The sequence below is a fragment of the Kogia breviceps genome, chromosome 14, assembly GCF_026419965.1.
Source record: "Kogia breviceps isolate mKogBre1 chromosome 14, mKogBre1 haplotype 1, whole genome shotgun sequence".
NCBI lineage: Eukaryota > Metazoa > Chordata > Mammalia > Artiodactyla > Physeteridae > Kogia > Kogia breviceps.
In genome coordinates, this window is record NC_081323.1 from 51945649 (window position 1) to 51973600 (window position 27952).

The 27952-nt window shown below is 35.8% G+C and overlaps 1 protein-coding gene and 1 pseudogene across 2 annotated transcripts; one reads left to right on the top strand and one right to left on the bottom strand.

Moving 5' to 3' along the window:
* Window positions 1–1150: 1150 nt before the first annotated feature.
* RAD21L1 (RAD21 cohesin complex component like 1) lies at window positions 1151–27896 on the bottom strand. 2 transcript variants are annotated; one of them, XM_067012246.1, is made up of 13 exons: window positions 27753–27896; window positions 26415–26544; window positions 24748–24841; window positions 22945–23051; window positions 18499–18669; window positions 17457–17552; window positions 16393–16503; window positions 14862–15088; window positions 14530–14629; window positions 13563–13687; window positions 11464–11556; window positions 9076–9153; window positions 1151–1339 (listed from the first exon to the last, which is right to left on the bottom strand). In XM_067012246.1, the coding sequence occupies exons 1-13, from the start codon at window positions 27894–27896 to the stop codon at window positions 1151–1153; spliced, it is 1665 nt and encodes a 554-aa protein (XP_066868347.1). The 2 variants fall into 2 exon arrangements, with proteins under 2 accessions (XP_066868347.1, XP_066868346.1); XM_067012245.1 differs by having other exon boundaries at window positions 11464–11559.
* On the top strand, window positions 3207–3456 carry LOC131741435 (small ribosomal subunit protein eS27-like; annotated as a pseudogene).
* Window positions 27897–27952: the final 56 nt, after the last annotated feature.

Here is a 27952-nt window from a genome sequence, read left to right on the forward strand (position 1 = left end):
TCGTGCCCCGGTCCGGGAAGATCCCACATGCCGCGGAGTGGCTAGGCCCATGAGCCATGGCCGCTGAGCCTGCGCGTCCGGAGCCTGTGCTCTGCAACGGGAGAGGCCACAACAGTGAGAGGCCTGTGTAACGCAAAAAAAAAAAAAAAAAAAAAAAAAAAAAAAAAAAATTAAAGGAAAATTTTAAAAGGGCAATTTTGACACTTAAAACTTATAGTTAATACACTTAAAACTTATAGTTAATACATTCAAAGGGGCCATTTACAATTTAGTCTGTAGCATAATTCCAGATACAATAGTATTTTAGACAGTCCCACAGGCTTCATTTTACAGCACACTATGGAGCTCACAATTACATGAAAATTTCTTAACTTAAACTTCAACTAAGAAAAAAGAAAAAGAATGGTTTTAATGTCAAAAATGCTCAGTAAACACCACATAAATAACATTTATTTTAGTGACCTTTACTTGAATTGTAGCTGCAGACAACACGCTGAATAAGTATCCATTAATTTTTTTAATGTTAAGAAGCAGTTTTGCTGATACATAAATAATGGTCATAATAATCATTAAATAGTATATAAATAGGTTGAATGATCTATTATTAGAATAAGGCCACTCAGATAATTTAAAACTAAGATGAATTTTATAACTCTTCAATTAAGATATTAGATTAAAAGCCGGGGCACATCAAATGAAGAATGATATGCATTAGAATCAAATAAATTATTGTCTGTGGGGAAATAAGAAAGTGTTAATTATTAATTAATCCCATAAAATTTAAGTAAATAATCCAATTTTTAAAAAATCCTTGAATGTTTCTTGAAGGCATATAGTATTTTTAAAATGTATTCTAAATGCAACATTCAAGTTGGGGAAATGGTAAATGATATGCATTCAAGTCAGCTAAGTTAAAATATTACTTAGCTATAATTAAGTATTTCTGTAAGCATATAGGTTTCCAATTCTAGCTATGATTATTCTGAGCTTACAAAGAGGAAATAGGAGGAAATAGGAGCTTACAAAGAGGAAAAACCTATCTATGAAATGGATCAGACCTTCAGCTGCTTCCAGACAGCTTTGGCATTAAACTGAACAATCTATAAAGAAATTCCAATGGTGACATAAATCTGCATGTTCTGGGTTTCCTTCACATTTTATGGAACATTGGTCCCACTGTAGCTATAATATCTGCATAGGGAGCATTCTGGCTCAGCTCAATAGCCCGCTGTTTTTTTAGGACAAGAAAGCTATAAAATTTGGCTGCAGCTAGTTTTCGGTCATTATTTCTGCAGAGCTTCATCAGACTAAAGTACTGCATTCCCATCTTGTTGGATTCCTAGGAAAACAATTATAAAAGAAGAAAGGAAAGGGAAACAAGATGATTAGAAATAAAGCAGGCTGTGGATGCATAATGAACAACAAAATGTTGATATTTTTGATAAATGACTGAAATTCTTAAATGGAGAAATACAGATGACTCATTAGGAAACACAAAAAACATCATAGGTCATTGAGCACAGCTTGGTTCATTGAGAAAATACATGCAAAAGAACTTTAAAGTGTTACACAAATTTCTAATGTGTTATACAAATGTTAGGTCTTTTAAAAAATTGATGTTAACATAAATGGCTCCTGGAGAAAGTGCAAATTAATTTAGACTTGCAGGCAGAAAAAAGTCCACAGGGCCTTGGGAATCTTCAAAATCAATGAAAATTATCAGCCTATCAGGCTTGTTTTCTTTAAAGGTACTGCAGGATGGGGGTGACTAAACAACTCTAGTGGTAAATGTAGTGGCAGGGGAATATGACTAAATACATATCCCAGTTTATTTGCACAGATTAAAAAGATGTTGGATTCACTATAGGACACCTGTGAATCTACTAGAAAAAACTGAGGTACAATAAAGTATTTAATTAGACTATGAACTTGGAATCAGATTTCTAGAACAGGAGTATTGTTTTCTAGTTAGAAATACTGTGGTGAATACTGGTCAGTATACCTGTGAGTATTGCACTAATTTGATAGCTGTGAAGCATTTTTTTTTAATAACATATACAAGGGTTTCTCTGTTTTGTTTTGGTTTGTTTTTTTTTGCCAGTCCATAACATTTAACAAATTAATAAGTTAAATAATTTATCATACTTTATCTCAACCAAAGGAGCAGCCCAGTGTCAGCAACCTTTCAGAGATGGCATGTCAAGCCTTCATTTATCCCACCCTCTTGAGGAGACAAAATGCAGATCCGGTGGCTTTTTCCCCAGGGAGACAGCAGGGACAGCCTTCTCAATTTCAAGAATCCTTTTGAAAAACACCCTGAGAGGATTATTCTGTTTCCTCCAGAAACTCCTCTAAAACGAAGGTAAAGGAATAAAGGAAGGAGAGAAATACAAAGTGGAAGACTATCAGCCTTAGAGAAAGCCGAACCCTACATGCCAGCAGAGAGGAAAGCCAGCAAAAAGCAAGCCAACTTGAGATACAGAAATTTGACCCCGTTTGAGGAAAGTCTTTTAGAAACTTATTTGGAGAACAAGGATTTTTGAGGGATGCACTAACCATTCTGCCTCTAGACTGAGTTTCTTGCTGGCTGTTCTAATCTATAGATCCCAGACTTGAACTGCAACATCCAATTGGATTTTCAGCCTCCAGCCAGCCCTGCTCACTTCTGACTGGCCAGACCCTACAATCTGAATTGGCTTGAGCCAATTCCTTAATCTACCTTGTTGCTACTGCTTCTCGTGACTAATAGGGATTTTGTACAATTCAGTGGTTTTTGTATACTGACCAAAAAAACTACTTAGTTTGTCTAAAGTCTGAAGTCAAGGGGAGACTCTGTCAGCAAACAAGGACCTCTCAGTTCAGTCCTGAATGGGCTTTTCCTCTAATTGCAGCCCAAAGCTTTATATCTGTCTTCCTGTCCCTATAGAGTTTACTTGTGCCACTAAATGTGTAAATGTATATAGACAGAATGTTACCACCCCCAGATTCTCTAATTATTTGATATATTCTACAATGTCTAATATATCACATCCTTAAGGCCATCCGTCCATTTATCTTTACATTTCAAAACTCTGGACATAAGGCCAGCATATACTTCTGCTCAGTATTTAATGGTGAAATTTACGTTAAGTACAATAAAACATGAAAACTGTTTAAAAAAAAAAAGAAAAAAGCATTTCCAGCAGTGACAGCCTCCCCATGAGTATATGCCTCTTGCAAAGGATCTCCTTCATCCCTCTCCAAAAGAGAAGAGGAAACATGAGAAGAAGCACCTTGTCCAGAGCCCCAATTCCTACTCCATGGTTATGAAATGCCCAGGATGCCGTAAAATCACTACCATCTCTAGCTATGCACAAACAGTAGTTTTGTGTGTTGGTTGCTCCTTGTTCTCGCCAGCCTACAGGAATAAAAGCAAGGCTTACAGAAGGATGTTCCGTCAGACAGAAGCAGCACTAAAATCATCCTGAATCAAGATGAGAGGGATACCATCCCTATAAACACACTTGAATAAAACAAAAACCAAAACCCCAAAGTGAAACAAAACCTAGGAAAAGCTCAGGAATTGTAGGCAGCAGTATGTCATAAGCTGGAAATGAGGGGTGAAGCTAAAAACATGAGAGTTCCTTAAAAGGCTACTTTGGGAACAGTTAGATCCTCAGGTCTACTCCACCACCTCAGAGAACCTGAAGACCACTACTCCCATACCTAGCAGGAAGCAGGAAGTTGTCTTTCTGGCGATATCAACCAGTGAGGTTCTAGACTTGGAATAATAGGCACTGTGGATGGTGGAGGAGAAGTGTTACAGACTGGGGGAATATGGGAAATTCTAAGGTCTAAACAGTGAGACTGCCAGCCTCTCCCTTACTCCCTTTGGTTCCTGAACCACGGGCATCATGCTTATATCTCCTAGGCAGTAGATCTGAAGATTAAGCTGGGAAAGTGAACATTCCAAGGAAAAAAAATCCTATAGATAATGACGTGTGTGTGTGTATTGGGGGGGTACCACCCAATTATCTCACTATAAAGACCACAAGTCTACAAGCCCCATCCATGCTTATCTAACCTCCAATCAGCTTTTTGGTGTCTCATTCTTTAAAAAAAAAAGAGATCTAAGAGACATTTGGATAAAATTTCTAACATTCAAGAGCAGAAAAAAATGCTTTCAAGAGAATCACTAAGTAAGCAGACAATACAGGCAGCCGAAGAAAACGTCTGAAAATTAAGAGAAGATACTGCATCCACAAAAAATGATCAGGATGATATTGAGAGAAAGCATCAGTGGTTGCTTGGGGATGGGGGAGGGGGACAAGTGGGAGAGATGGGACAAAGGATTATCAAGAGACACAGAAACTTCTGGAGGTTGTAGATATGTTCACTATCTTGATTTTGGTGATAGTTTCACAGATACATACATACATCAAAATTTATCTAACTGTATATCTTAAATAGGTACGGTTTATAGTTGTGTTAATCATACCTCAATAAAGCTGTTAAAATAAATAAATAAAAGATTAGGATGATAAAATAAAATAATAAATAGATAATAAATAAATAGATAAAATAAAAGAATAATTAATAACTAAGAAAAAAGTCCTGGAAAACAAACAAAAAGCAATAAAGGGCTTCTCTGGTGGCGCAGTGGTTGAGAATCCGCCTGCGGATGCAGGGGACACGGGTTCGTGTCCCGGTCCGGGAAGATCCCACATGACGCGGAGCGGCTGGGCCCATGAGCCATGGTCGCTGAGCCTGCGCGTCCGGAGCCTGTGCTCCGCAACGGGAGAGGCCACAGCAGTGCGAGGCCCGCGTACCGCAAAAAAAAAAAAAAAAAAAAAAAAAAAAGCAATAAAGATGAAGTTGAAGAAATCTTCTAGAGAGCAGAAAAATAAAAAGATAAAATTAACACAGGGGGTAAAAGATGTTTTAAAAAGTAAAGGTGCAATTCAGGAGATCCAACATCTGACCCATAGGTAGTGCAGAAAAAGAGACTAGATTAACAAGGAGGCAAATCCAAGAAATACAAAACAATTTCCAATGCAAGAACATGAACTCTCAGAATAAAGAATCTATTACATGTTTAGCACAATAAATGAAAAAGACCTATACCAGAGCACATCATCATGAAATTTCAGGCCACTTGGGATAAAGAAAAGATCTAAAAGCTTCCAGAGAGAAAACAAAGGTCACGTACAAAAGACCACCAACCAAGCAGCATCTGACTTTTCAATAACAACACAGATGCCTAGAAATGTTACAAAGCCTTCAAGATCTGAGAGGTATTATTTTCTAACTATGTTCAGATACATCCAGTAAAGTTAAAGGTAAAATAAAGACATTTTCAGACTTGTGTGTAGGGTCTCTATCTCTTATGAACTCTTTTTAAAATTAATTAATTAATTAATTTATTTAATTTTTATTTATGGCTGTGTTGGGTCTTCGTTGCTGCACGTGGGCTACTCTTCGTTGTGGTGCGCAGGCTTCTCACTGTGATGGCTTCTCTTGTTGCAGAGCACGGGCTCTAGGAGTGCGGGCTTCAGTAGTTGTGGCACGCAGGCTCAGTAGTTGCGGCACATGGACTTCCTTGCTCTGAAGCATGTGGGAATCTTCCCGGACCAGGGCTCCAATCCATGTCCCCTGCATTGGTAGGTGAATTCTTAACCACTGAGCCACCAGGGAAGACCTCTTTTTTAAAAATTTTAATTTAATTAATTTATATACAACAAGCAGGTTCTTGTTATCTATTTTATACATAGTAGTGTATACATGTCAATCCCAATATCCCAATTCATACCACCACCCACCCTCCACCCGCCTGCCACTTTCTCCCCTTGGTGTCCATGTTTGTTCTCTACATCTGTGTTTCTATCTCTGCCCTGCAAACCGGTTCATCTGTACCATTTTTCTAGGTTCCACATATATGCGTTAATATACAATATTTGTTTTTCTCTTTCTCACTTACTTCACTCTGTATGACAGTCTCTAGGTCCATCCACATCTGTACAAATGACCAAATTTCGTTCCTTTTTATGGCTGAGTAATATTCCATGTCCACGTCTTCTTTATCCATTAGTCTGTCGATGGGCATTTAGGTTGCTTCTATGACCTGGCTATTGTAAATAGTGCTGCAGTGAACATTGGGGTGCATGTGTCTTTATGAGTTATGGTTTTCTCTGAGTATATGCCCAGTAGAGGGATTACTGGGTCATATGGTAGTTCCGTTTTTAGTTTTTTAAGGAACCTCCATACTGTTCTCCATAGTGGCTGTATCAATTTACATTCCCACAAACAGTGCATGAGGGTTCCCTTTTCTCCACACCCTCTCCAGCATTTATTGTTTGTAGATTTTCTGATGATGCCCATTCTAACCGGTGTGAGGTGATACCTCATTGTAGTTTTGATTTCCAGTTCTCTAATAATTAGTGATGTCGAGCAGCTTTTCATGTGCTTCTTTGCCATCTGTATGTCTTCTTTGGAGAAATGTCTATTTAGGTCTTCTGCCCATTTTTGGATTGGGTTGTTTGTTTTTTTAATATTGAGCTGCAGGAGCTGTTTATATATTTTGGAGATTAATCCTTTGTCCGTTGATTCATTTGCAAATATTTTCTCCCATTCGGAGGGTTGCCTTTTTGTCTTGTTTATAGTTTCCTTTGCTGTGCAAAAGCTTTGAAGTTTCATTAGGTCCCATTTGTTTATTTTTGTTTTTATTTCCATTACTCTAGGAGGTGGGTCAAAAACTTTCTTGCTGTGATTTATGTCAAAGAGTGTTCTTCCTATGTTTTCCTCTTAAGAGTTTTATAGCGTCCGGTCTTACATTTAGGTCTTTAATCCATTTGGAGTTTATTCTTGTGTATGGTGTTAGGAAGTGTTCTGATGTCATTCTTTTACATGTAGCTGTCCAGTTTTCCCAGCAGCACTTATTAAAGAGACTGTCTTTTCTCCACTGTATATCCTTGCCTCCTTTGTCATAGATTAGTTGACCTCCTATGCACTCTTTGTCTCAGGAAATTATGAGAGGATGTTAACCACCAAAAAAATTCAAGATAAAGATCAAAGCACCAAAAATAGAGGAACTAACATAGGAGAGAGACAAAGGAATTCCCATGTTATAGTAAAGGAATGTCCCAAGACAAAAACTGTGGAGCAGACCTAGAGAGCAACTAGTCTAGATTAGAACAAGAGGAGGATGAGCTCTGGGAAGGATATTTTCAAGAAAAAAAAAAGGAACTGATGAATCAATTGATGTGTTTGACCATACTCAAAGGGGTTTTATTTTATTGTCAGAGAGTTTTGAAAAAGAATTAAGGATGGGTATATAGATACTAAGCAAATGGGAAAAATGAGGTAATGATTAACACCAAAATAAAAAACCCATAAAGTTGACAAGAAATGTAACTATGATTATGAAGCCTCAGTTTAAGCTAATTTTTACATAGTGGTGGCAACTGATGGTTGTCCCCTTAATATCCATTCTCTTCTTCCTCCATAGTAATAGAATTACTAGCTGGTTCCATGGTTGCCTGATAAGGACTACATTTCCCAGCTAGATGTGGCAAGGTGATTAAGTGCTGGTCAGTTAAATGTGAAAAGTGATACATACAATTTCTGGGATGTACCGTTAAAGGAAACTTTGCTGCTGATTGGAATGCAGACATGGTGGAGAGTTAGACATTTTGGATCCCAAGAATAAAGAAAATGAGATAAAGGGAACCTGGGCCTCTGACAACTTTGTGAACATAGCTGCCATACCAGATAGTACTCTACCTGACAGAGAAATAAACTTCTATCTTTTTAAGCCACTGACATTTTGGCTCTCTGTCACAATCAAACATGCATCATGACTATTCTAATTATAACATTGTAAGCACTGAATACTGTGCTGAAAATAGACTGGGGTGGGGGAGATATAACTAAGCTAAATTTTCATTTTCTTCTGAAAGAAGTCAACAGATAAAATATAAAGCTGAAATATTCGGAAAGAGCAGTAAGAACATGTAATTAGAAATATAGATATCGGGGCTTCCCTTGTGACGCAGTGGTTGAGAGTCCGCCTGCTGATGCAGGGGACACGGGTTCATGCCCCAGTCCAGGAAGATCCCACATGCCACGGAGCGGCTGGGCCCGTGAGCCGTGGCCACTGAGCCTGCGTGTCCGGAGCCTGTGCTCCGCAATGGGAGAGGCCACAACAGTGAGAAGCCCGCGTAACGCAAAAAAAAAAAAGAAAGAAAAAAAGAAATATAGATATAAATACTAAAAAAAACAGTTTATATAGTTTCTTCTGGTAAGAAGAACTTAGGAATGAGGGGTGGGACAAAAGACTTGTGTGTTTCCCTTTCAGCCTTAAGCATAGTACTACTGAACTTTCAAAATTATATACATGTATTATTTTGATAAAAATATAAGTTAAATTTTAAAATTATCTGTTTCATTCTTAAACTGTTATAAATTTAGTTTCACATTGAGAATTAGTTGACAGACTGCTAAACACAAGAATGGGACATAGAATAGATGTCTAGGGACATGAAAATGGGTAAGAATTGATTAGAACATGTAGGCACTAAAAACAAACTCACATTTAGCCTCGGGTATACAGCTTAAAAATCATTTCACTCTAGTGCAATTTGGCCTCAACAAAAACACAATGAAAATTGTTGTATTTTTATTAATACTTAGAAGGTTGAACTCAACATTTTACTTTTTTTTTTTTTTTTTTTTTTTTTAATAAGAGACGGGGTCTCGCTATGTTGCCCAGGCTGGAGTGCAGTGGCTATTCACAGGCGCGATCCCACTACTGATCAGCACGGGAGTTTTGACCTGCTCCGTTTCTGACCTGGGCCGGTTTACCCCTCCTTAGGCAACCTGGTGGTCCCCCGCTCCCGGGAGGTCACCATATTGATGCCGAACTTGGTGCGGACACCCGATCGGCATAGCGCACTACAGCCCAGAACTCCTGAGCTCAAGCGATCCTCCTGCCTCAGCCTCCCGAGTAGCTGGGACTACAGGCGCGTGCCACCGCGCCCGGCAACATTTTACTTATTTTTAAAAATAAAAATAGGGTTGACAAACCCTGCTAAGTCTTACCCGCAAGCTATTTAACATCTGAAGTATTCTTCGATTCCATCTCTCCGCCTCAATATTTTGTTCATTCCCCAATGACTCCTGTTTGAATAATTGATAAAACATTTCATTTAACCAAATTTTACTGAATGTTTATTATTTGCCAACCATAGTGTTAGCTGTCGCAAGAAACACAACTGTAACACTGGGTCCTGCCAAATAAGGAGCTTATAGTCTGATAACTGAGAGAATAAGACTAACATACAAATATAGCTCAGTCTTTACAGGATTATATCTATACTCCCAGGCTATCTTCTGATAAGAGGTTCTAGAGTTGGAGAGTCTGCCATCTCTATTGGTGATGCATCCCAGGCATTGTGCAGTTACTTTTAAAAGTAAAGATGACCACTTTTGGCTAGGACTGTCCCAGCTGTGGTCAATTTGAACTCAGATGACAGAAGTAAACAAAAAGCTATAGAACTACCTTGTAAAGGCCTTTATATGAATTCATCTGATGATATAAAAGCTGTAACAATAACTGATGTTTAGTAGGTTGTGTACAATTGGGTTAGGAATCTTACGAATTTCAAGGGTGCCTTGTCCGAAAAAGATCAACCCACGGCCTTTCACGTTATTTGAATAGATTCAATCTTTTCAGTTTTTAGCCACTTTCAGAAACACCTTAATATTTAAAAGTTGTAGAGTTGAAATCCCTTCACAGGAACACATTCTAAGCCCTTACCAACAAACACCTTATAAGCTGAGAACAGAACAGGGCATAGGAAAGGTGCTGATGAGTCTGATAAAAAAGCAAGCCTACAAAGGGTTGGGGGAGGCAAGTGGCACAGATCTGACCTACTTTATAATTTTCCCAATGCTATCTCTGACCATGAAACCTAACAGCTTCTGTGTCACCCTTATCACAGCTCCACTGTTTGTCAAACTTTCGTGTATACCTCTGGAGCCCAGACACTTCTTAAAATTGCATTCAATTTCATGAACTCCAAGATGATCTCAGAGAGCTTCAGAATATCCTGTATATTTTAAATCTTTTGAGGCTAAGGGGACTGCCAAGTCCCCATTCTTGCCAGCTGTACTGGCTTCCTGGTTCTGCCTATACAGCATCCTTTCTTACATTCCAAAGATAGTGATCTGAAAATATGGTCAATTTTATTCTGAAGAGTTTTCTAAATTCCTCCAGGTAAAATTTATGTTTATTCCTTTCTGGTTTATTCTGGGATAAACTAGTTCACCCAATTACTAACGTTTATTTTATTGTTAAATACACAAATGTATTTTTCAAATGTAAAAAGCAATGGCCCAACTCTTTGTTAAAGATCCATGAGACTGCAGCTTCACCTATATTGCACAACTAAACCAATCAGGAAAAAGCTCAGAAAAAAATAGTCTGTGCATTTTGCTGAAGCCTGACCACTTGATCTATCTGGACACCCTACAGCTGAGTCCATTGTGTGGAAAGCCCCATGGATTATTAAAACAGCTGAACTTGTGCTGTGTTGTGGTTTTCTTGACCATGTATGAAAATAACCTGTGACTAGAAGCAAAGAGAAAGGCAAAAGTGACTCAACTCTCTTCTGGCTCAGCTGTTTGGATGTTTCAGGTAAAAATTTCATGTATTTATTCTGTCCTAGATTATCCAGAGAAGTCAGTCATATGAAAAAACAATTTAATAGTCTTGGAACTCATTGTAAAGATAATTTATTTAAAAACAAACTAACATTAGGCATTAGTAGGTGTTTTGATATTATTTAACTAAGAAACTTTTGTTAAAATTCATTACAATCTTAAAAATGCCTTCGTCGCTATAGGACAAGGACTAGAGAAATAAGACAGTAATCTATACGGAGTCAGGTGAGTCACATGTTAGCTCTGGCTTTGCTACTGACTTGTGGTCCTCTGTGCAGACCATTCCCTTTTTCTGATCTCTAGAAGTCTTGAGTCAGACCTTGGTCTATATCAGCCAAGGTCTTGGTATAGACCATGAGTCATTGTTTTGGGAAATAATGCCCATACATTTTTCTTTAAATAAAATGAAATTTCAAATGCCCTAGGACATAGCCATAATATAGCTCTGCTTCTTTAGAGATGTTATAAGAATAACTTAAAACAATGATTCTCAACATTTTAAACCCATGACTACCTTTGATAAGCATAAAAATCCCATACATTTCTTTAAAATTACTTAATGTTTCAAAATAAAGAATAAAAGATCAAAGGAATTCTGAATATGTTTTATCAAGCTACTCATACACATCTTTGTTAAGATCACAAATTTAAATTGTAATTTTAGAGAGTAACATGACAGTTAAAAACAATTTTTAGGTAAATAAGGTGTTAACTATTTAGGAACAAAGTTTTAAATAACATTCTTAAGACTATACATCTATTTACCAATTCAAATGGACAATTTTCAATTTCTTGTGCTAAGATGGCATTCATTAAAGATGATTCCTCAGCAGCTGAAGATACCATTTCAGCAATATCCTGCTAAAGCAAATTAGGGAAATATAGGTAAGTTATCACAGTAGTAGTAGTCATCACAGGAACAATCTCATTTTGTTAAATGCTTTAATCACATGGATGCTCATTTCTGAAACTAATTTAAAATACTACCTGCATTCTCAAAATATTATTTCTGAAATATACCAAATAGGAAATCCCTGACTTAAATATTCCTGTTTTCTTTATGCCTCCCACAATGAAGAACTTGCATGTTCTGCCCTCCTTGCTACCTATCTTTTCCCTTCCTATTTCCCTCAACACTACAGATGTCATATCAAAAGTCTCTGCTGCTGCACAGCTGAGACCACTTTCTTTGAAGCAATTTGTCTTTGCCCCAGTCCCCTACCTCTATTCTCATGCCAGAACCAGGTGGCAGAGGAAGAAGAACTGTAAGCAGAGGGATTGAGAATGGGGGAAGGGATATTAATATCCCTACCTAGGGCCACGACAGGATTCTTGCCACTGCTGCTGGAGCTGCCACTAGCAAGAGGGAAGAAAAACTGTGTCCTCTGGAAGGGGAGCGAAGACATAAAGGAAGACGGAAAAAGAGAAATTCTCCATTCACCAACACCCTCCTTTCTCATTGCTACGGAAGCTGTTGGCCCCTTTTTCATCTTCAGCCTGTCTCCAAGCTTCATTCCCCAGATGTTATTTGTGGTTGTGATTAAGTTAGAAGCTTCCCAACAACATAGCTTACTTGATTTTTCATTTTAGCTTTTAAAAATTTTCATGAGTATGAGGTTGCATTCTATTCTTTAATATACAGGTTTGTGGAGCCCTATCATGTTTTTTCCTTTTTAATTTCTATGACTATTCTACATTTTTGATACTCTCAATTGTGCAGTTATTTTACAAAAAAAAATTGTTTGAATTTTTGAAAGATTTGGAAATGATTATCAGAGTCAATATTTTTCTGTCCATTTAAATTGACTGTGCTTCCATTCCTGACTATATTTCATATCTGTTCCCCATTTTTGGAAGCAGAATAAGAATGGAATTGAAGGTTACAGCAAAAGTATAGGGTAAAGGAGTAAAAGTTTCAAAAGAAGTAGTGCAACAATCTTTCCTTCACTCCAAGCACCAAAATTTTGTCATTACGTTAAAAAATAATAAACTAAACAAGTTTGCCTAATCATAATTTCAGGAGGTGCATTCTAAGAAACGTCTGAACCCAGATAAGGAAGAGGGTAGCACTGGCAACCCAGTATCTCAATATCCAGTATATGATCAAATTAAAACACATTCTGTTTTAATGTATTATGAAATTGTCTTTCCTTCCAAGGGCATTCAGTTTCAATGTGGATTGACTCTCAATTCCCTGAGTGGTTATCAAAATACAGTGATGATGGAACAAACCAGAAAAGCACTGGTTTATTTTTTATCTGGTGTGGTATAATATTTACACTTGTACAGTCAATAAAGTGACATTGGGAAAATATTTTACAGCACACTGTTTCCAACTACATTTTTTTAATAACTGTTTTTCAAATAAAACTTACGTCTTCAAGTAAAAACTAAAAAAAATTTTTTTGGTCATGGATCTTTAGTCTTTCAGATTCAAGGCTAAGATAAATGGTGGGTCTAACACATATTATTCTTAGAGTTGGGAAGGGTGAACTTATGATCAGAAGCAAAACATAGGTGTATTTTCTAGAGTCCTAAAGGATTCCATGACATATTGAATGTGAGACCTCAGCATATAACCAGATTCAGGTATAATCATTTATTCAGTGTACCATGCAAAATACTATTTCAGTATGAAACTACTTATCTTGTGATTTACTATCCTAAACTTCTAGAAAATACTGTCCTGCAGATGGAAATTATGTTTTACCCTGTAGTACTGCTACATACTAAAGAAGTTACAGAATAACATAAGATGAAATATAAACTATAAATATAAGACAATATACCAGAGTCTCAATGTTCCTTCACTGTATGTGACAGGAAGATAATAATATTTTTATTACTCTCTTTGGTTAACTTACATCAGAGTTAATATTTTTATTGGTATCCTCACGAGAGCTACACTTAAATCCATCAGTCCCTTCCTTCCAAGTTTTGGATTGACTTAACTCTTGCAGGGAATGTGGCTCTTCCATCATGGAGGTCTCTGAATTATTAAGGAAGTAAAAAAGATTTCACTAAAATATCTTTCAAACTTAAAATTGGGATATAGTTGTTACGAAAGAAAACTTCTGACAGACAACTTAGAATCCAAGAATTTAAGGGTGCACAAACTTTTTTATAGCACCCCAAGTCTCACATATTTCTCTTCCCTTTTCCCTCATCTGCCTCTTTATCACCTCTACTCCCCATGTTCCACCACCTATCTCCTCCACACTCATTCCCACACATTTAACTCACAAGACAACATGTATATGCTAAGCCCATCTTAGTATATTGTTCAGCAGATTTTAATGCCTTCAGTAAGCAGAGGTTTACTCACCACATAAGTTGGCTTTATTATTCCTTTATAATAGCCACAATTATAATTCATTATTAATATTATTAAATTTTCATGTATCCTCTAGGTGAATAGATATATCTATATCTCAGGTTAACTGTATTGTTTAAATGCTATTCTTATCACTAAGTGATTTTTCATGTTAGTTGTCTTAAAGTGAAACATTATCCTACAAGACATAAAATTTTCTTTGTTGAAGGCTTGTGAGTACTGCTTTTGTGGGTGGGGGAGGTGGGAAAGAGTGAGATTAAGAATAATCCACATAGTATATATACTTCATCTTTTTAAGGTAGTTTGTTGGACAAAAATTAATCCACATAGAAGAATGCAAGGCTGATCTAACAATTTCTTTTAAGTTCAAGTACTCTTCTAAGAGCATTTATACTTGGGAATATGGAATTGGATCCCATCTTAATTTTGAAATGTAAAAATCAAATTTTTCTTTCTACAACATTCTCCTCAACACCAACAGAATTAGGATGTCTCACCTACTATGTTTTCGCTTCCCATTTCTTCCCTTACTGACTCCTTCTGCATCAATTTTCTTCCAAGTTTAAAGCCAGAGGACACAAAGCATTTTGTAAACAACTGTAAAAATATACATTTTTGTTTCTCGCTTTTGTACAAGTAAAGCAATTCAACAAAATACAAGCATATATGCTAAAAAGTTAAAACTATTATTCATGCACACACATCCAGCAAATTAATTCAAAAGGGGGTATTTTTTTCACAAGTTTAAATTCCATTGTATATATGAATATAAATATGTATTTATTTATCACCAAACATTGCACCCATGTAAAAGAATAGAAACTATTACCATTTGCAGTTCAGCATGAGTCAGATCCTGGGCAGCAGTTGACAGAAGTGTGTCTGCTCCTCCCCTCTGCTTCCACATCATCAACCTTTGGGTAGGAGGTGCAAGTTCCAAAACCATGAGTGTGTCCGTAAAGGAAGTAAGCTGTCTATGCATAATTTTGCTACTGATCTCCTTGACTGGATCTATGAGCAGTTTCCTCTTTTTGCCTTTTCTTTTTTCAGCAATGTCTAAATATAATAAATATATACAAATGTGATAGTTTGTACAACTTTGTATAATGACATTCTAGGCACTGTATATCTAAGAAATGTCTACCACAATACAACCTACAGAGTTGACTTGGGAAGAAAATCCCCTTCTCTCTACTGAAAATTATGTTTTATATGGTTTTTGCACAGCCAGTATGTCTCAGCAGCCAAGGGTTAACATATTTTGTAAAGTGCTTAGGAGGCAGACACTCTGTTGATCTACTAAGTGGACAACTGAGAAATGTGGAGCAGAGAGTATATTGAGAGGGAAGTCACTCAGTTCTGAAGTTCCTTAAAATATCTACCTAACAGGATAACTTTTTAAAACATTAATTTGTATTTGTCCAGTGTATTTTCCCTCCCCCACTGAAATTCATATACAAATTCCAAGTAGGTAGTTAGGGTCATGGGATTTTGCTCCTTTAACTAATTTGGCCGGGTAGAAAGTAGAAGTCAAGCTTTTCCTTAGTAGAGATGCAAAAGGGGAGGGGGGGCAGTTAGATTTTCTGGAATGGGTGGAGATCTGAGATCAGATGGAGCCAAAGGAACTTGCTTGCTGATGTGCCTCAGTAAAATCTTGGGAATATGACAAGATTCCAAAGGGGCTGGCTGTGTGATGACTCCAGAGGTAGGCTGGGACATTGGGTATCACACGGTGGTATGGCTGATGACCAGAGGTTCCCTTCCACCTGCTCTACCCCTCCCCCAAACTTTGATACGATACATGGCTCAGGGCAGATGGGGAGGTTTGCAGATTGCATTTCTTGCCAACCAAGTGGGATAGAGGCTCAGAGTTGAATTTCGCAAAGAAAAAGTTGAATGCCTGAGTTTATAAACTGAAATATCAATTATACTACTTAAAACTAGAATATTCTTAAAAGATCTAGTTATATATTAGATTTATATTCAGTGCTTCCATTCCGATCCTTTTACTCTGTCTTATTTTATATTGCATGCTTATTTATCTCCTGATCGGACTGTAAGCTTCTTAAAAGCAGGAACTATGTCTTCATTTCTGTGCCCAGAATAATGGCTTGATAACCATTGGAACTGAATTCTGTTTTATATTTTCCAATTTCCCAAGCTGGATAGAAGGTTTGACCAGGACTGAATATAATGAAAGGACCATCCCAAATTTTCTTCACACCTTTCCCTTATTGGATTATAAATGTTATTACTAGATTGACTACCTCCTATAATATTTTAAGAATTATTAAAATACCTCAGGGTAAATAAGATAGTAGCGCATCAAAAATAAAAATAAAAACATGAATGACTCTGACCTGAAGTATCAATTGGGTCAAGGGTAAATCCTTCCTCTTCATTTGATAATGTGGTTTCATCCATTTTTTCATTTTCAGGTGGACATACACACTCTGGATTATCTGGTTCTACTAATCAACGTTGCCATAAAAGGATTTATTTTAAAAAATGGTTATGTTGCAAACTAGAGGACTGTATGAGAATTAAAGTGAAAGATTAACTGTAGATTTATACTGCTAACTGGAGCCACATCTGAATTCTTAGAATCATGTATTTAATAGAGTTGAAGCGACTCAGAGATTATACAGTCTGGGGCCCGCAGTGTTCAGGTGAATCAAGTATTATCACCCTCTTGCACCTGTCACATCTAAGGCTGGGCTACCGTCACATCAGAAGTGAAAACAGAGATAGAAACCACAATAAATGATTGACATAAATTTGACAATATGTCTGCTAAAAAATTTGTGTTCTGTTAATGATTAGTTGACTCATAAAGAACCACACATAACTAAATTTTTATTGCCTCTTTTTACATTTAAAATTTCTACTACTGTGTTAGAAAGCAAATGTAACATCAAAAAGAGTGAAAAATCAAAATGGGGCTAATTATTCTTTTAACTCTTAAGAAAAATCAGACTACAAGACTTCAAATCATCTGAGGTACTTCCACATCAATTTCAAGTAGAAAATATCCCCAAATTTGTAATTTCTATCAAATTATATATAGTCAAGCTATATTAATAATGTGATATTAATGATTAATAACCATGTTAATGTCAAACATTAATGATGCTTTTACTGTGTAACATATATTATTTTAATGATTCAAAAGCAGGGTATTTTGGCAGAGTGTTTAAATGTGCTCTCATAACAAATAAACCCAATCCCGATTAAATACCCATCATTGTACTTTTCCCAGAACTTAGTTTTCTATTCTATATTATCTAAAGTCAGACTAAGAGTTTGAGGGACAACACTCTTTATTATCTTTCACTATACTATACTGCTACTTAAACCCATAAGTTTTGAGGCTTAATTTGAATATTAGTACCTGTTCACATTCTACACAAAAGAAACAACATACCCACTATAGTATCGGGAGGCTCAGGAAGCACGGAAATTTCTCTATTTAAATGCATGTCTTCTAATAGGATATTCTGATCATCTTGCAACAGATTGTCTTGAAAACACAATAAACACTTTGGTTATACAGAGTTGAATCTGTCATTTGTTCACTAAACACTTGACAGTATTGTATGCAAGGAGTTGTGATGGGATACAAAAATGAGTGAACCCTACTTAATTAGATTTGACTGGTTATATAGACTACCACATTTCATGCAGTATGACATAGAATTTTATATATTTAATTTCCTTTCCTTTATTAAAAGTCTATTTATAAACGTTTATTTCAGAAAATATTTACTAAACTACCAAGATAGTAGTCTTGTTACAAAGCCATGTTTAGATTTCAAATTAAGAAGTAAAAGTTTTCGAACTCCTTTGGTAGAGATCTAAGGTAGAGCCACTATTTTTCGTAGTTTTCAAATTTCAAAAAGTTTGCCATAACCAGCCTTTTACTGTAAACTAGAGAATTTTAAAAAAGATTTGATATATAATGGTCAGTATCTTTAAAATTAAGTGCATTTTGATTTCCAAGTTTTCTCTATCCTATTTCTATGATGACTTTATAATAATATCATAATATAAATATAAAATAATAATATAAAATGCTGGACAGATCCTTTAGAATAGCTGTCCCACAATTTCTGCTAAAGAAAACAATGTTCTCTAGTATACAATCTAGTATATTTTGTGAGGAATATATTTACCTCATTTCTTCTCCTCTAAAGACTAGAAATTTGTAAAAATAAAAACAAGAACCTATATGGTAAATGTGTTTCACAACCTATATGATAAATGTGTTTAAACAGACAGCTATTTACTTGGAACTAGACTAAATTTTTAAATATACCATAGACTTTGAAAACTTGTGTAAAAAAATTTGTTGACATATATGACACAGAAGCATATCTGAAATTTTAGTTTGGTCATATAGAAATTGGATATTTGTTTCAGTCAAACTACATAACATACTGGAAGTTTTATTCCAACAGACAGCATACCAATCATTTTTCCTGCAGACCCTTCATCTCCAAATCCATCTCCACTGTCATAGAACAGAAATATTTCTCCAATGAGGCTTCCAGAACCATGTTCAACTAAAGGACCACTGGAATTTAGCAATATGTTGTCATCAAAGAAGCTATGTCTTCTGAGAATTTCAGGTTCCTCCTCTAAATAAATACATATAATTAATATTGAGTTAGTCATAGAAGCACAGAATTTTAGGGTTAGAAGCTAGAATTTAGATATCATTTTGAAGAGCTCCTTTCATTTTACAGATGAGAAAAATGAGAGCTAAAAATTTACTTGAATTATTCAAAGAAGACATACAGATGGCCAGTAGGCATATGAAAAGATGCTTAACATCACTAATTATTAGATAAATGCAAATCAAAACTACAATGAGGTACCACCGCACACCGGTCAGAATGGCCATCATCAACAAGTCTACGAATAATAACTGCTGGAGAGAGTGTGGAGAAAAGGGAATCCTCTTGCACTGTTGGTGGGAATGTAAGCTGGTGCAGCCACTATGGAAAACAGTATGGAGGTTCCTCAGAAAACTAAAAATAGAATTACCATATGATTCAGCAATCCCACTCCTGGGCATATACCTGGACAAAACTATAATTCAAAAAGACACATGCACCCCTATGTTCATAGCAGCACTATTCACAATAGCCAAAACATGGAAACAACCTAAATGGCCATCAACAGATGAATAAAGAAGATGTAGTGTATATATATATATATATATATATATATATATGTGTGTGTGTGTGTGTGTGTGTGTGTGTGTGTGTGTGTACACACAATGGAATACTACTCAGCCATAAAAAGAACAAAATAATGCCATTTGCAGCAACATGGATGGACCTAGAGATTATCATACTATGTGAAGTAAGTCAGAGAGAAAACAACAAATACCATATGATATCACTTATATGTGGAACCTAAATTATGGCACAAATGAACCTATCTACAAAGCAGAAACAGACTCAAAGACATAGAGATCAGACTTGTGGTTGTCAAGGGGGAGCAGAGGAGGGAGACCGATGGACTGGAAATTTGGGGTTGGTAGATAAACAACAAGGTCCTACTGTATAGCACAGGAAACTATATCCAATCTCCTGGGATAAACCATAATGGAAAAGAATATTAAAAAAAGAATGTATATATGTATAAAACTTAGTCACTTTGCTATAGAGATCAGCACAACATGGTAAATTAACTATACTTAAATTAAAAAAAGAAAAAAGAAAAAGAATTATTTGAATTATTCAAGTCATTCTGCTAATCAGTGGAGCCTGGATTTCTAGTCTAACACTTTTTCCAATACAATAAGCAAAAATTGCCAAAATATCAGGATAGAGTTTTTAGTGGTGGTACAGTTTAATACTTCCCAGAAGCTTATTATTGGCAGTGGAATGATTTATTCTACCTTAGGTGGGTCATATCCTACTTGATAGAGTATTATTTCATATTATTTCATGGACAGTTGCTTGAGTTGTTTGTCCATAAGGAGGGATTGGAAAATAAGGAGTATGTCTGCCTTCTAAGTAACAGAAAGGTAGGTAAAATATTAAAGAATGGGCTTATAACATTTGTTCAATAGATATTTATTGAATGACTAGGTATTAGGCAATATGCTAGGGGTTGGATACAGCAGTAAAAAAGATAAAACCTGGTCAGCTAACATAAACTGAGTGGTTACTATGTGCATTGTATTATGCAGTAGAGGATACTATTATAATCCTCATTGTACAGACAAGGAAACATCCACAGAAAGGTTTCATAACTTGCACACAGTCACACCCTAATAAATGATAGAGCCAGGATCTGAAGGCAGCAAAGATCGTCTTAGTAATGGTGTTAGAATTCTGGCAAAATGGAGACTAATTAGAGAAAACTCCTAAGACACTGACAGCAGCAGATAAAATGAACTCCCTGTTTCAAACTGACCTGCTTCCAGATTGGCTGTCAGTACATGCATATTCTTTCCCTTCCTTGGGTTTGAATCTTTAGGTCCAAGAAGTCTGAAACCCCAGGGGTCAGAGTCTAGAAGTCTGAAATCCCAGGGGTCAGAGGTTGGTCCTCTCTTTCCTTCCTCTAGCAACCCACATCACTGCTAGTCAGTAAAGAAACTCATGAAGTATCGCTCACTGGAAATTTTTCTACAGGCCTACATTTTCTAGAAAGAAAGAGCTAAAAAAGGCAACCTTCATTGTATTGGACTAAAGATTTTCTCAATAGAAAAGATTAACTTTTTCCAAAGAACTAAAAATATTGTTCACATCTTCCAGGTGCACCTTGATAGCTCCCAAAAGATAAATCAGCTTGGTCAATAAGATAATAACATTTATGAACAGACAGTATATTCTGAGCACTGAACATCATGAGAACCTGAGAGTACACCAAAAAATTAAAGAAATAATCTTTGCTTTCACTCTTATACTAAAATCCAGAATAGGATGGATTAACATTAAATATTTCTTAGAGGACATTAGGTTTGAACTAGTTTCTGAAGGAGAGAAAATCCCTTATTGGTAGAGAGTACTAAAGGAGAGCATAAGGGAAATAACTGTGATGTTGCTAGTAATATCCCGATTTTACATATAGAGCAGTAAGGCTCAGAGAAGCTAGGTGATCTGCCCAATATCACACAGCAAATCAACAGAGGAAGCCCAGATTCAAACCCAGGTCTGTCAGTCTACTCAGGACATGTTCTCCCCACCTTCTTAATTGTAGTAGACAGAACTGAGAACAACTAAATTGTATTGGTTGACTGGTAAGACATTTGCTTGACTAGAGCAAAAAGTCTATATTAAGGTAAAACAAAGTTAATAAAGATGGTGATAAATTGGCAGAGGGCCTTGAGGAGAGGCAGGAGTATCTATCAGTAAGTTATAGGGACCCAAGGCACTTAAGAAGAGAAATGTGACATAGAAAAAAAAATGGAATTTAAGGACAATTCCTCTTGCAGAGCTGTATAAAATGTGGGGCCTGGAAGAAACTGTGTAGGAGGGTATACAGCACTTCAGCACTTTAGTACTGGTGAACTAAATATATATATATATTTAGTACTGGTGGCTAGGGAAACAGAAAGAATACCTAAGAGACATTTGCAATTTTTTTTTTAATTAGCACTGGTATGAAGCTTATAGAAAGCATAGTTAAAAGTGATCCTAAAGTTTCAGGGCTGAAGAAGAGCAGTAGCATTTACAGGGAAATGTGTAAAGAGTATCTTGGGCAGTAGGAAATATGATTAAGTTTTTACCAATGTGTTACATTTCAAGGTTTGGGGTAACAGCCAGTAAGAGATGCGTGCTACTCAAAGTAGGGTCTGTGGACGGTGTTGGTCCACAACAGAGTAAATACACAAATTAGAGGTAAATGTTTACAAAGTTTTAATATAACGTCGCAGAGTAATTTTATACACGTTGGATCTAATAAAAACTTGAGGCTTACATGTTGATTTTTAACTAAGTTTGTAAATTTTTCTAGTAATTAATTTTTATTATATTTTACAAGAGTAGCATTCCATGACAGATAGGAAATTGACAAAAATTATAAAACTGGTCCTTCACCACATGTCATTTGAGAAACACAGCTATAGATCATAAGAGTTATGGAAAGAGAGTCAGGATGAGAAGTGGAGGTTACGAGGTAGCTCGTAATCAAGCATTACTGATGCTTGATCACCCTCCTCCACCTAAGACAAATTTAGGCCAGCCTTCTCCTATGCTCACTGCTTTGGGCACTATAAGAAAGTCAAAGATGAATGTGACACAGATCTTAACCTCGTGGAGTTTTCAGAACAATACAGACCAATACAATAAATATCATGATACAAATCAGAGAGTGGTAAATGCCATAAAAAAGAACAAATACTATATAGTTAAATTACACCATATAGCTTTAATTCTAAAATACATTCAACAGTTTCTGTTTCCCAATCAATGTGTATTTAGTGTGTATTTCCTCCTCACTCCCAAGCTATTTTAATATCTGTTATTGATATCATATTTAGAGGAAATATATTTTGAAGGCTCTGGATGCAGCACATGTGTAAAACCTTGTGTATATGTTAACTACAGCAACTGTTTATTTATATGTCTCTCTCCCAGCCTGAAGCTCCTTGAGGGCAGGAAATGCTTCTTTAAACTTCATTTTGCCCATGGCTGTGATAGCACCTGACATATAGTAGATATTTAATAAACGGTTGTACACAGAGAAGGGAAGCATAGGCTAAGCCTGAGTCTTGGCATTGACACCTATAGTAGAAAAAGGCAAGAATAAACTTATTGGGGGGTTACATTTATACATCAAAAATTCATTCTAAAGATATCTCTACTGGTATAGAACTAGTTTTGGCATTGTTTTAATACAAAAATGCAAATATAATTGATTATGACTTGTAATTTGAATTTCTCAAATATTCTCACCAAAGCTCCCAGAGTGGAAAAGTAGATCATTGCCATAATCTTCTCTAAGTGTGATTTCTTCTGGTTTGCTTTGGTTCTGAGTAAAGTGTTCTGAAACATCAATAGCACTATGGAGAAATATAAGATTGAGGAAAACATGTGAACAGAACACAATGATTTTGCAATATACTTCAAAACAAACAAACACCCTTAAACAAAAAACATGTTTTAGTATAAAGACAAAGGAGAATTTTATTTTCTCAATAGTATTCCTTACAAACACTAGTTCATTATACATATGATATAATGAACTATGATCTCCAGGTTGTCAAATCCAATGGGCAATTCTCAGTCCTTATCTTACTTACCATACCCAACAGCATTTGAAATTGATGTTCACTCCCTTCCTCATGGAACACATTCTCTTCTTGGCCTCTGCAATACTACTGTCTCTTGATTTTCTTCCTACCTCACTGGCTGTTCCTTTTCCATCTCCTTTATTCGTTCTTCCTCATCTCCCAGATTATTTACTATTAGGAATGACCCAACATTCAGTCCTCAGACCTCTCTCTCTCTCAAATCTACACTCATTCCCTCAGGGATTTCTTATGACTCATGGTTGAAGTTCCATCTACATAATCACAACTCTCAAATTTATATATCCCATCAAACGTCTTTCCTGAATTTCAGATCCAGATATTCAACTACCTACCTACTCCTCTTGGATGTGTAACAGTCATCTCAAAACCTATATCCAAAGCCTAATTTACTTCCTTTACCTTGCCCTCTTTAAACTTGCCATGCTCTAGTTATCCTAATCTCATTAAACTGGTAACTCCACTCTCATGCCAAAAATCATACAGTCAACCTTCACTTCTCTCTTTCTCTTCAAACTATATCCAATCCTTAACAAATTCTGTCAGTTCTGCCTTCAAAATATATCCATAATTTGACTGCTACCACCTTGATAAATGAAGACTGAGAACTGATCACAGAGACTATCATCTCTTATCTGGACTTCTTACTGCAATAATCTCACAAGCTCTCTGCTTCCTTCCTTTCCCCCTTATAGTATGTAGCCAGAGGAAGCATGTTGAAGTCAAGTCAGATCCAGTCACTTTCCTATCCAAAACCCTCCTGTGCTCCCTATCTGAGTAAAAGAAAAGTCCTCATTGTAGCCTATGACACCCTCCATCATCTGCACCCCAGCTACTTCTCTGACCTCATCTCCTACCACTGGGCCCTTCATTTACTCCACTCCAGTCTCACTTGCCTCCTTGCTGTTCTTTGAATAGGTCCAACATGCTCTGCCCTAGAGCCTTTCCATTTGCTTTACATGGAACATTCTTCCCCACATTACTGAATGATTTGTTCCTTCATTTCCTTTAGATTTCTGTTTGGACCTTATTAGAAAAGCCTTTCCTGATCTCTCTATTATTTTATTTTCTATTTCTCTTCATAATGCTGATCATCTCCTAGCATACTATATATTTACTTGTTTGTTTATTACCTATCTCCCCCAACTAAAATATAAGATTCATGCGTCCAGGAGCTATCTCCTCAGTGCCTAGAACAGTGCTTGGCATATGGCAGGCACCCAACAAATATTGAATGAATGAATATACTGTCAATATTGTAAACTACATTCAGCAAATATGATACATTTTTGGTTTTGTACTTCGAAATTTCACACTAAATTTAAGTCTTTGTCAACTGCATGTGTATTTCAGTTGTTAACTATGTTCCACTACAGTCATGAAATCTGAAAATGTAAAACAACAAAATATCAGGAAAATCAAACTGAAGGAAAATAAAATAATTTACTTCACATTTTGGGGATCAAAATCATGAAATTCTTCTGGCAATGTAATCGCATTGTAAGCGGCTTCGAAATTCTCTTTTGGAAGGTCAACCAGTCCTGAAAAGGATAAAATACCACATTCAATAAGCCATGATGCTCTATAAAATAAACTTCCAACTAAATCTCTACTTTCTCTCACTGGACTAACTGATTAGTCTTCTAACTGGTTTCCCTGTATCCACTCCTGCTCCTCTTCAGTCTATTCTCTACAAAACAGCCAGAGTGATATTTTAAATATGCAATTAGATCAGATCACCCCATATATAAAATGACTCAGGGGCTTCCCCAGTGCACTTAAATAAAATCCAAATTTCTAATCAGGGCCCTATATCCCTACAAAACCTATAGGCATCATCTAACAACACCTTCCATACTCACTCTACTCCGACTGTTCTGGTCTTTTTGCTCTCTGAATGAGTCAAGCACTTTACCACCTCAGACCTTTGCTCTTGCAGTTCCCTCTGCCTGGAATGCTATTCCCTCATGGGCTTCTTACATGGCTGGATACTTCTCATTCTTCAAGTCTGAGTTTAAATTCTGTCCTCTCAGAAAGGCTTTTCCCAATTAGTCTAACTAAAATACACTTCTTTCTTATTTTCTGTAGTAGTACTCTTTTTATATTCCTTCATAGCACAATCTATAATTATTATAGTAATTTTTTTTAGAAAATCTTTCATTAGCTGATTTTTCTCACCAGGTTCAAAAGGACCTTATTTGTCTTGTTTGTCCTTGTATCCCAGAGTCGAACATAGTGTTTCACACAAAGTATGAGATTAATAAATATTTATGGAATATATAAGTGAAATAATGAACAAATTTATTTCACTGAACCATATTTAATATAATTATAAATCTACTAAGAGAGTCTATAGATATTTTAACTAAAGAAAAAAAAACCTTGTCAATCCTGATTCACCCATATTAATTGAGGGAACAGTATGTGCAAGGCACTGAGACAAACACTATAAGTGATTCAGAAAATAAGTATGACAAAGATGTTGCCTTCAAGGAGCTTGCAGACTAGTGTGAGAGGCAAGGTCTGTACTTAGATAAACATAATACAAGGTGGAAAGTGACTAAAGTCTTAAAACTAAAATTAAAATTAAATAAAAATTTGAAAGCGTTCTATTTATGACACATGTAAATCTCTAGCACTTTGGAATGCCTAGAGAATTTCTATAATATTTCATAAATAGCATGCTATTGTACTTAGAGTCTTGAGAATTGTGAAAACAATGACAATTATTGATATCTAGGTTTTGTCAATCACACTATTTCTAATTTATCTCATAAAGGCAAAAACAGATATGGCAGACCAAGTGACCCATTAAAACTGAATATCAGAGTTTCTTACACAAGTGTGGTAGCATTAAGTATATTTCTTGCGTAAATATGCAGGAACATTCCAAGTTTTTGAAAGCATAACCTCTTCCTGCAAACACAGGAAAAGAGCAAGGAAAATAATATAATTTGTTCTTAACCATGGAAACTTAGATTCAGTCAGAAGGAAGTTTACATCCACCATACTTACGCTGGAATTACAGAGTGCTGCCAATTAAAAGAGCCCACCCAAAATAAAAATGCAAAAGGGAACAAAGACGAGTGAGACAAATCAATATTGCATGTATACCTGGGCGAAATGTCATCTTCATTTTAAGCAATGCTTCACTGCAATCTGCCAAAAGATATTTTGCCTTCCTATTATAGATTCGAACAACTCCCAAAAGAAGGTGTCCTGAAGTTCGAAGTGCAATTTTCACCTTTCAAAATTTTTTAAAGTATTAGAATATTAAAAATTAGATTCATAAACTCTGTTCTTTGAAAATTATAAAATAATAAGAATTTCTTCTCTTTAAAAGCAGACATTTTGTATTCTTATTTAAGGTGAATCACTTAACTTTTACCTCACCTTGTAAAATGATTAACTTTTTTGTTCAGTGAAGATAATCTAATATGGCATTTACGTGAAGTATGCTATTATTGTCTTTATGGGAAGTATATAACCTTTGCAGTCGGGCAGACTTGGGGTCAAGCCGTGGCTCAGTTGCTGAGGCTGTCATTTAACCTTCCTGAACTTCAATTTATTAATAATGGCTACAATTTATTATATACTTATTTTGTGCCAGGCATTGTCCTAAGAGCTTTTCATACACTAATTTATTTAATTTTGACAACAACCTCTATTTACAGAAGAAAAAACTAAGACTCAGAAATGATAAGCAGCATGCCCAAAGTAACAAAACTATTAAGTGATAGAGGAGGAATTAAATTTAAATTTGACCAACTCAGAAGTTCATGCTTTTAATTATCACACTTCACTGAGGCTAAAAGAAGCCTATCTCATAGGCTTCTTGAAGATTAAGTAAGCTAATGAACATACATAAAGTCTAGCCCAGTGCCTGACACATGGTAAATTTTCAATTATAATTCATCCTTCTCTCAAGAAGGATGAATGAAAGTTTTCTTCTTTCTCAAGAAGAAAACTACTTAACCTATAAAAATATTAAAATATTTTAATGCAAATTCTAATAGCTTGTTACAGTGTTTTATAATGAACATAGTACCTTGTTTATGAAGTGATTTCATATATAGTTTGACTTATACTCAATCCTCCTTTCTTTCTACTCTCCCTATTCATTCACCCATTACTTTTCTAAGAAATACTCATTTGGTATCTACTATGTATATAGTATTTTGTTAGGGAATAAGAAACAATCACAAAATATGTATAAAACATGGATCCTTCAGATCCAATCAATTTATGATAAACATATAAAAGAGTTAATTACCAATAGAAATCAATATATGTTTATGTTCAGACAATAAATGCTATAGGAAATAAAAAAGAGAAGACCATTTAAGAAGTAAAGCTTCCTTGGAAATATATTTCATGATATAATGTATTTTAATTCCTTTCCTCTCCATAAGTCATAGCAAATACATACTATAATTTTAATGAATAACATACCTTAGGTGAAAGAATTTTTTCAATGGTTATTTCTAGATTACATTCAAATACATGGGTCTTTGTGAGTTTCTTCTCCCAGTGAGCTGCAAGCCAGATTTTGGCCAATGGCCCTCGCTTACTCATAAGCACATGTGTGTAGAACATGGTGCCTGTAGTCCTTAGTAGTATTTAATGAACTACAGAGAACATTAAAAGACATT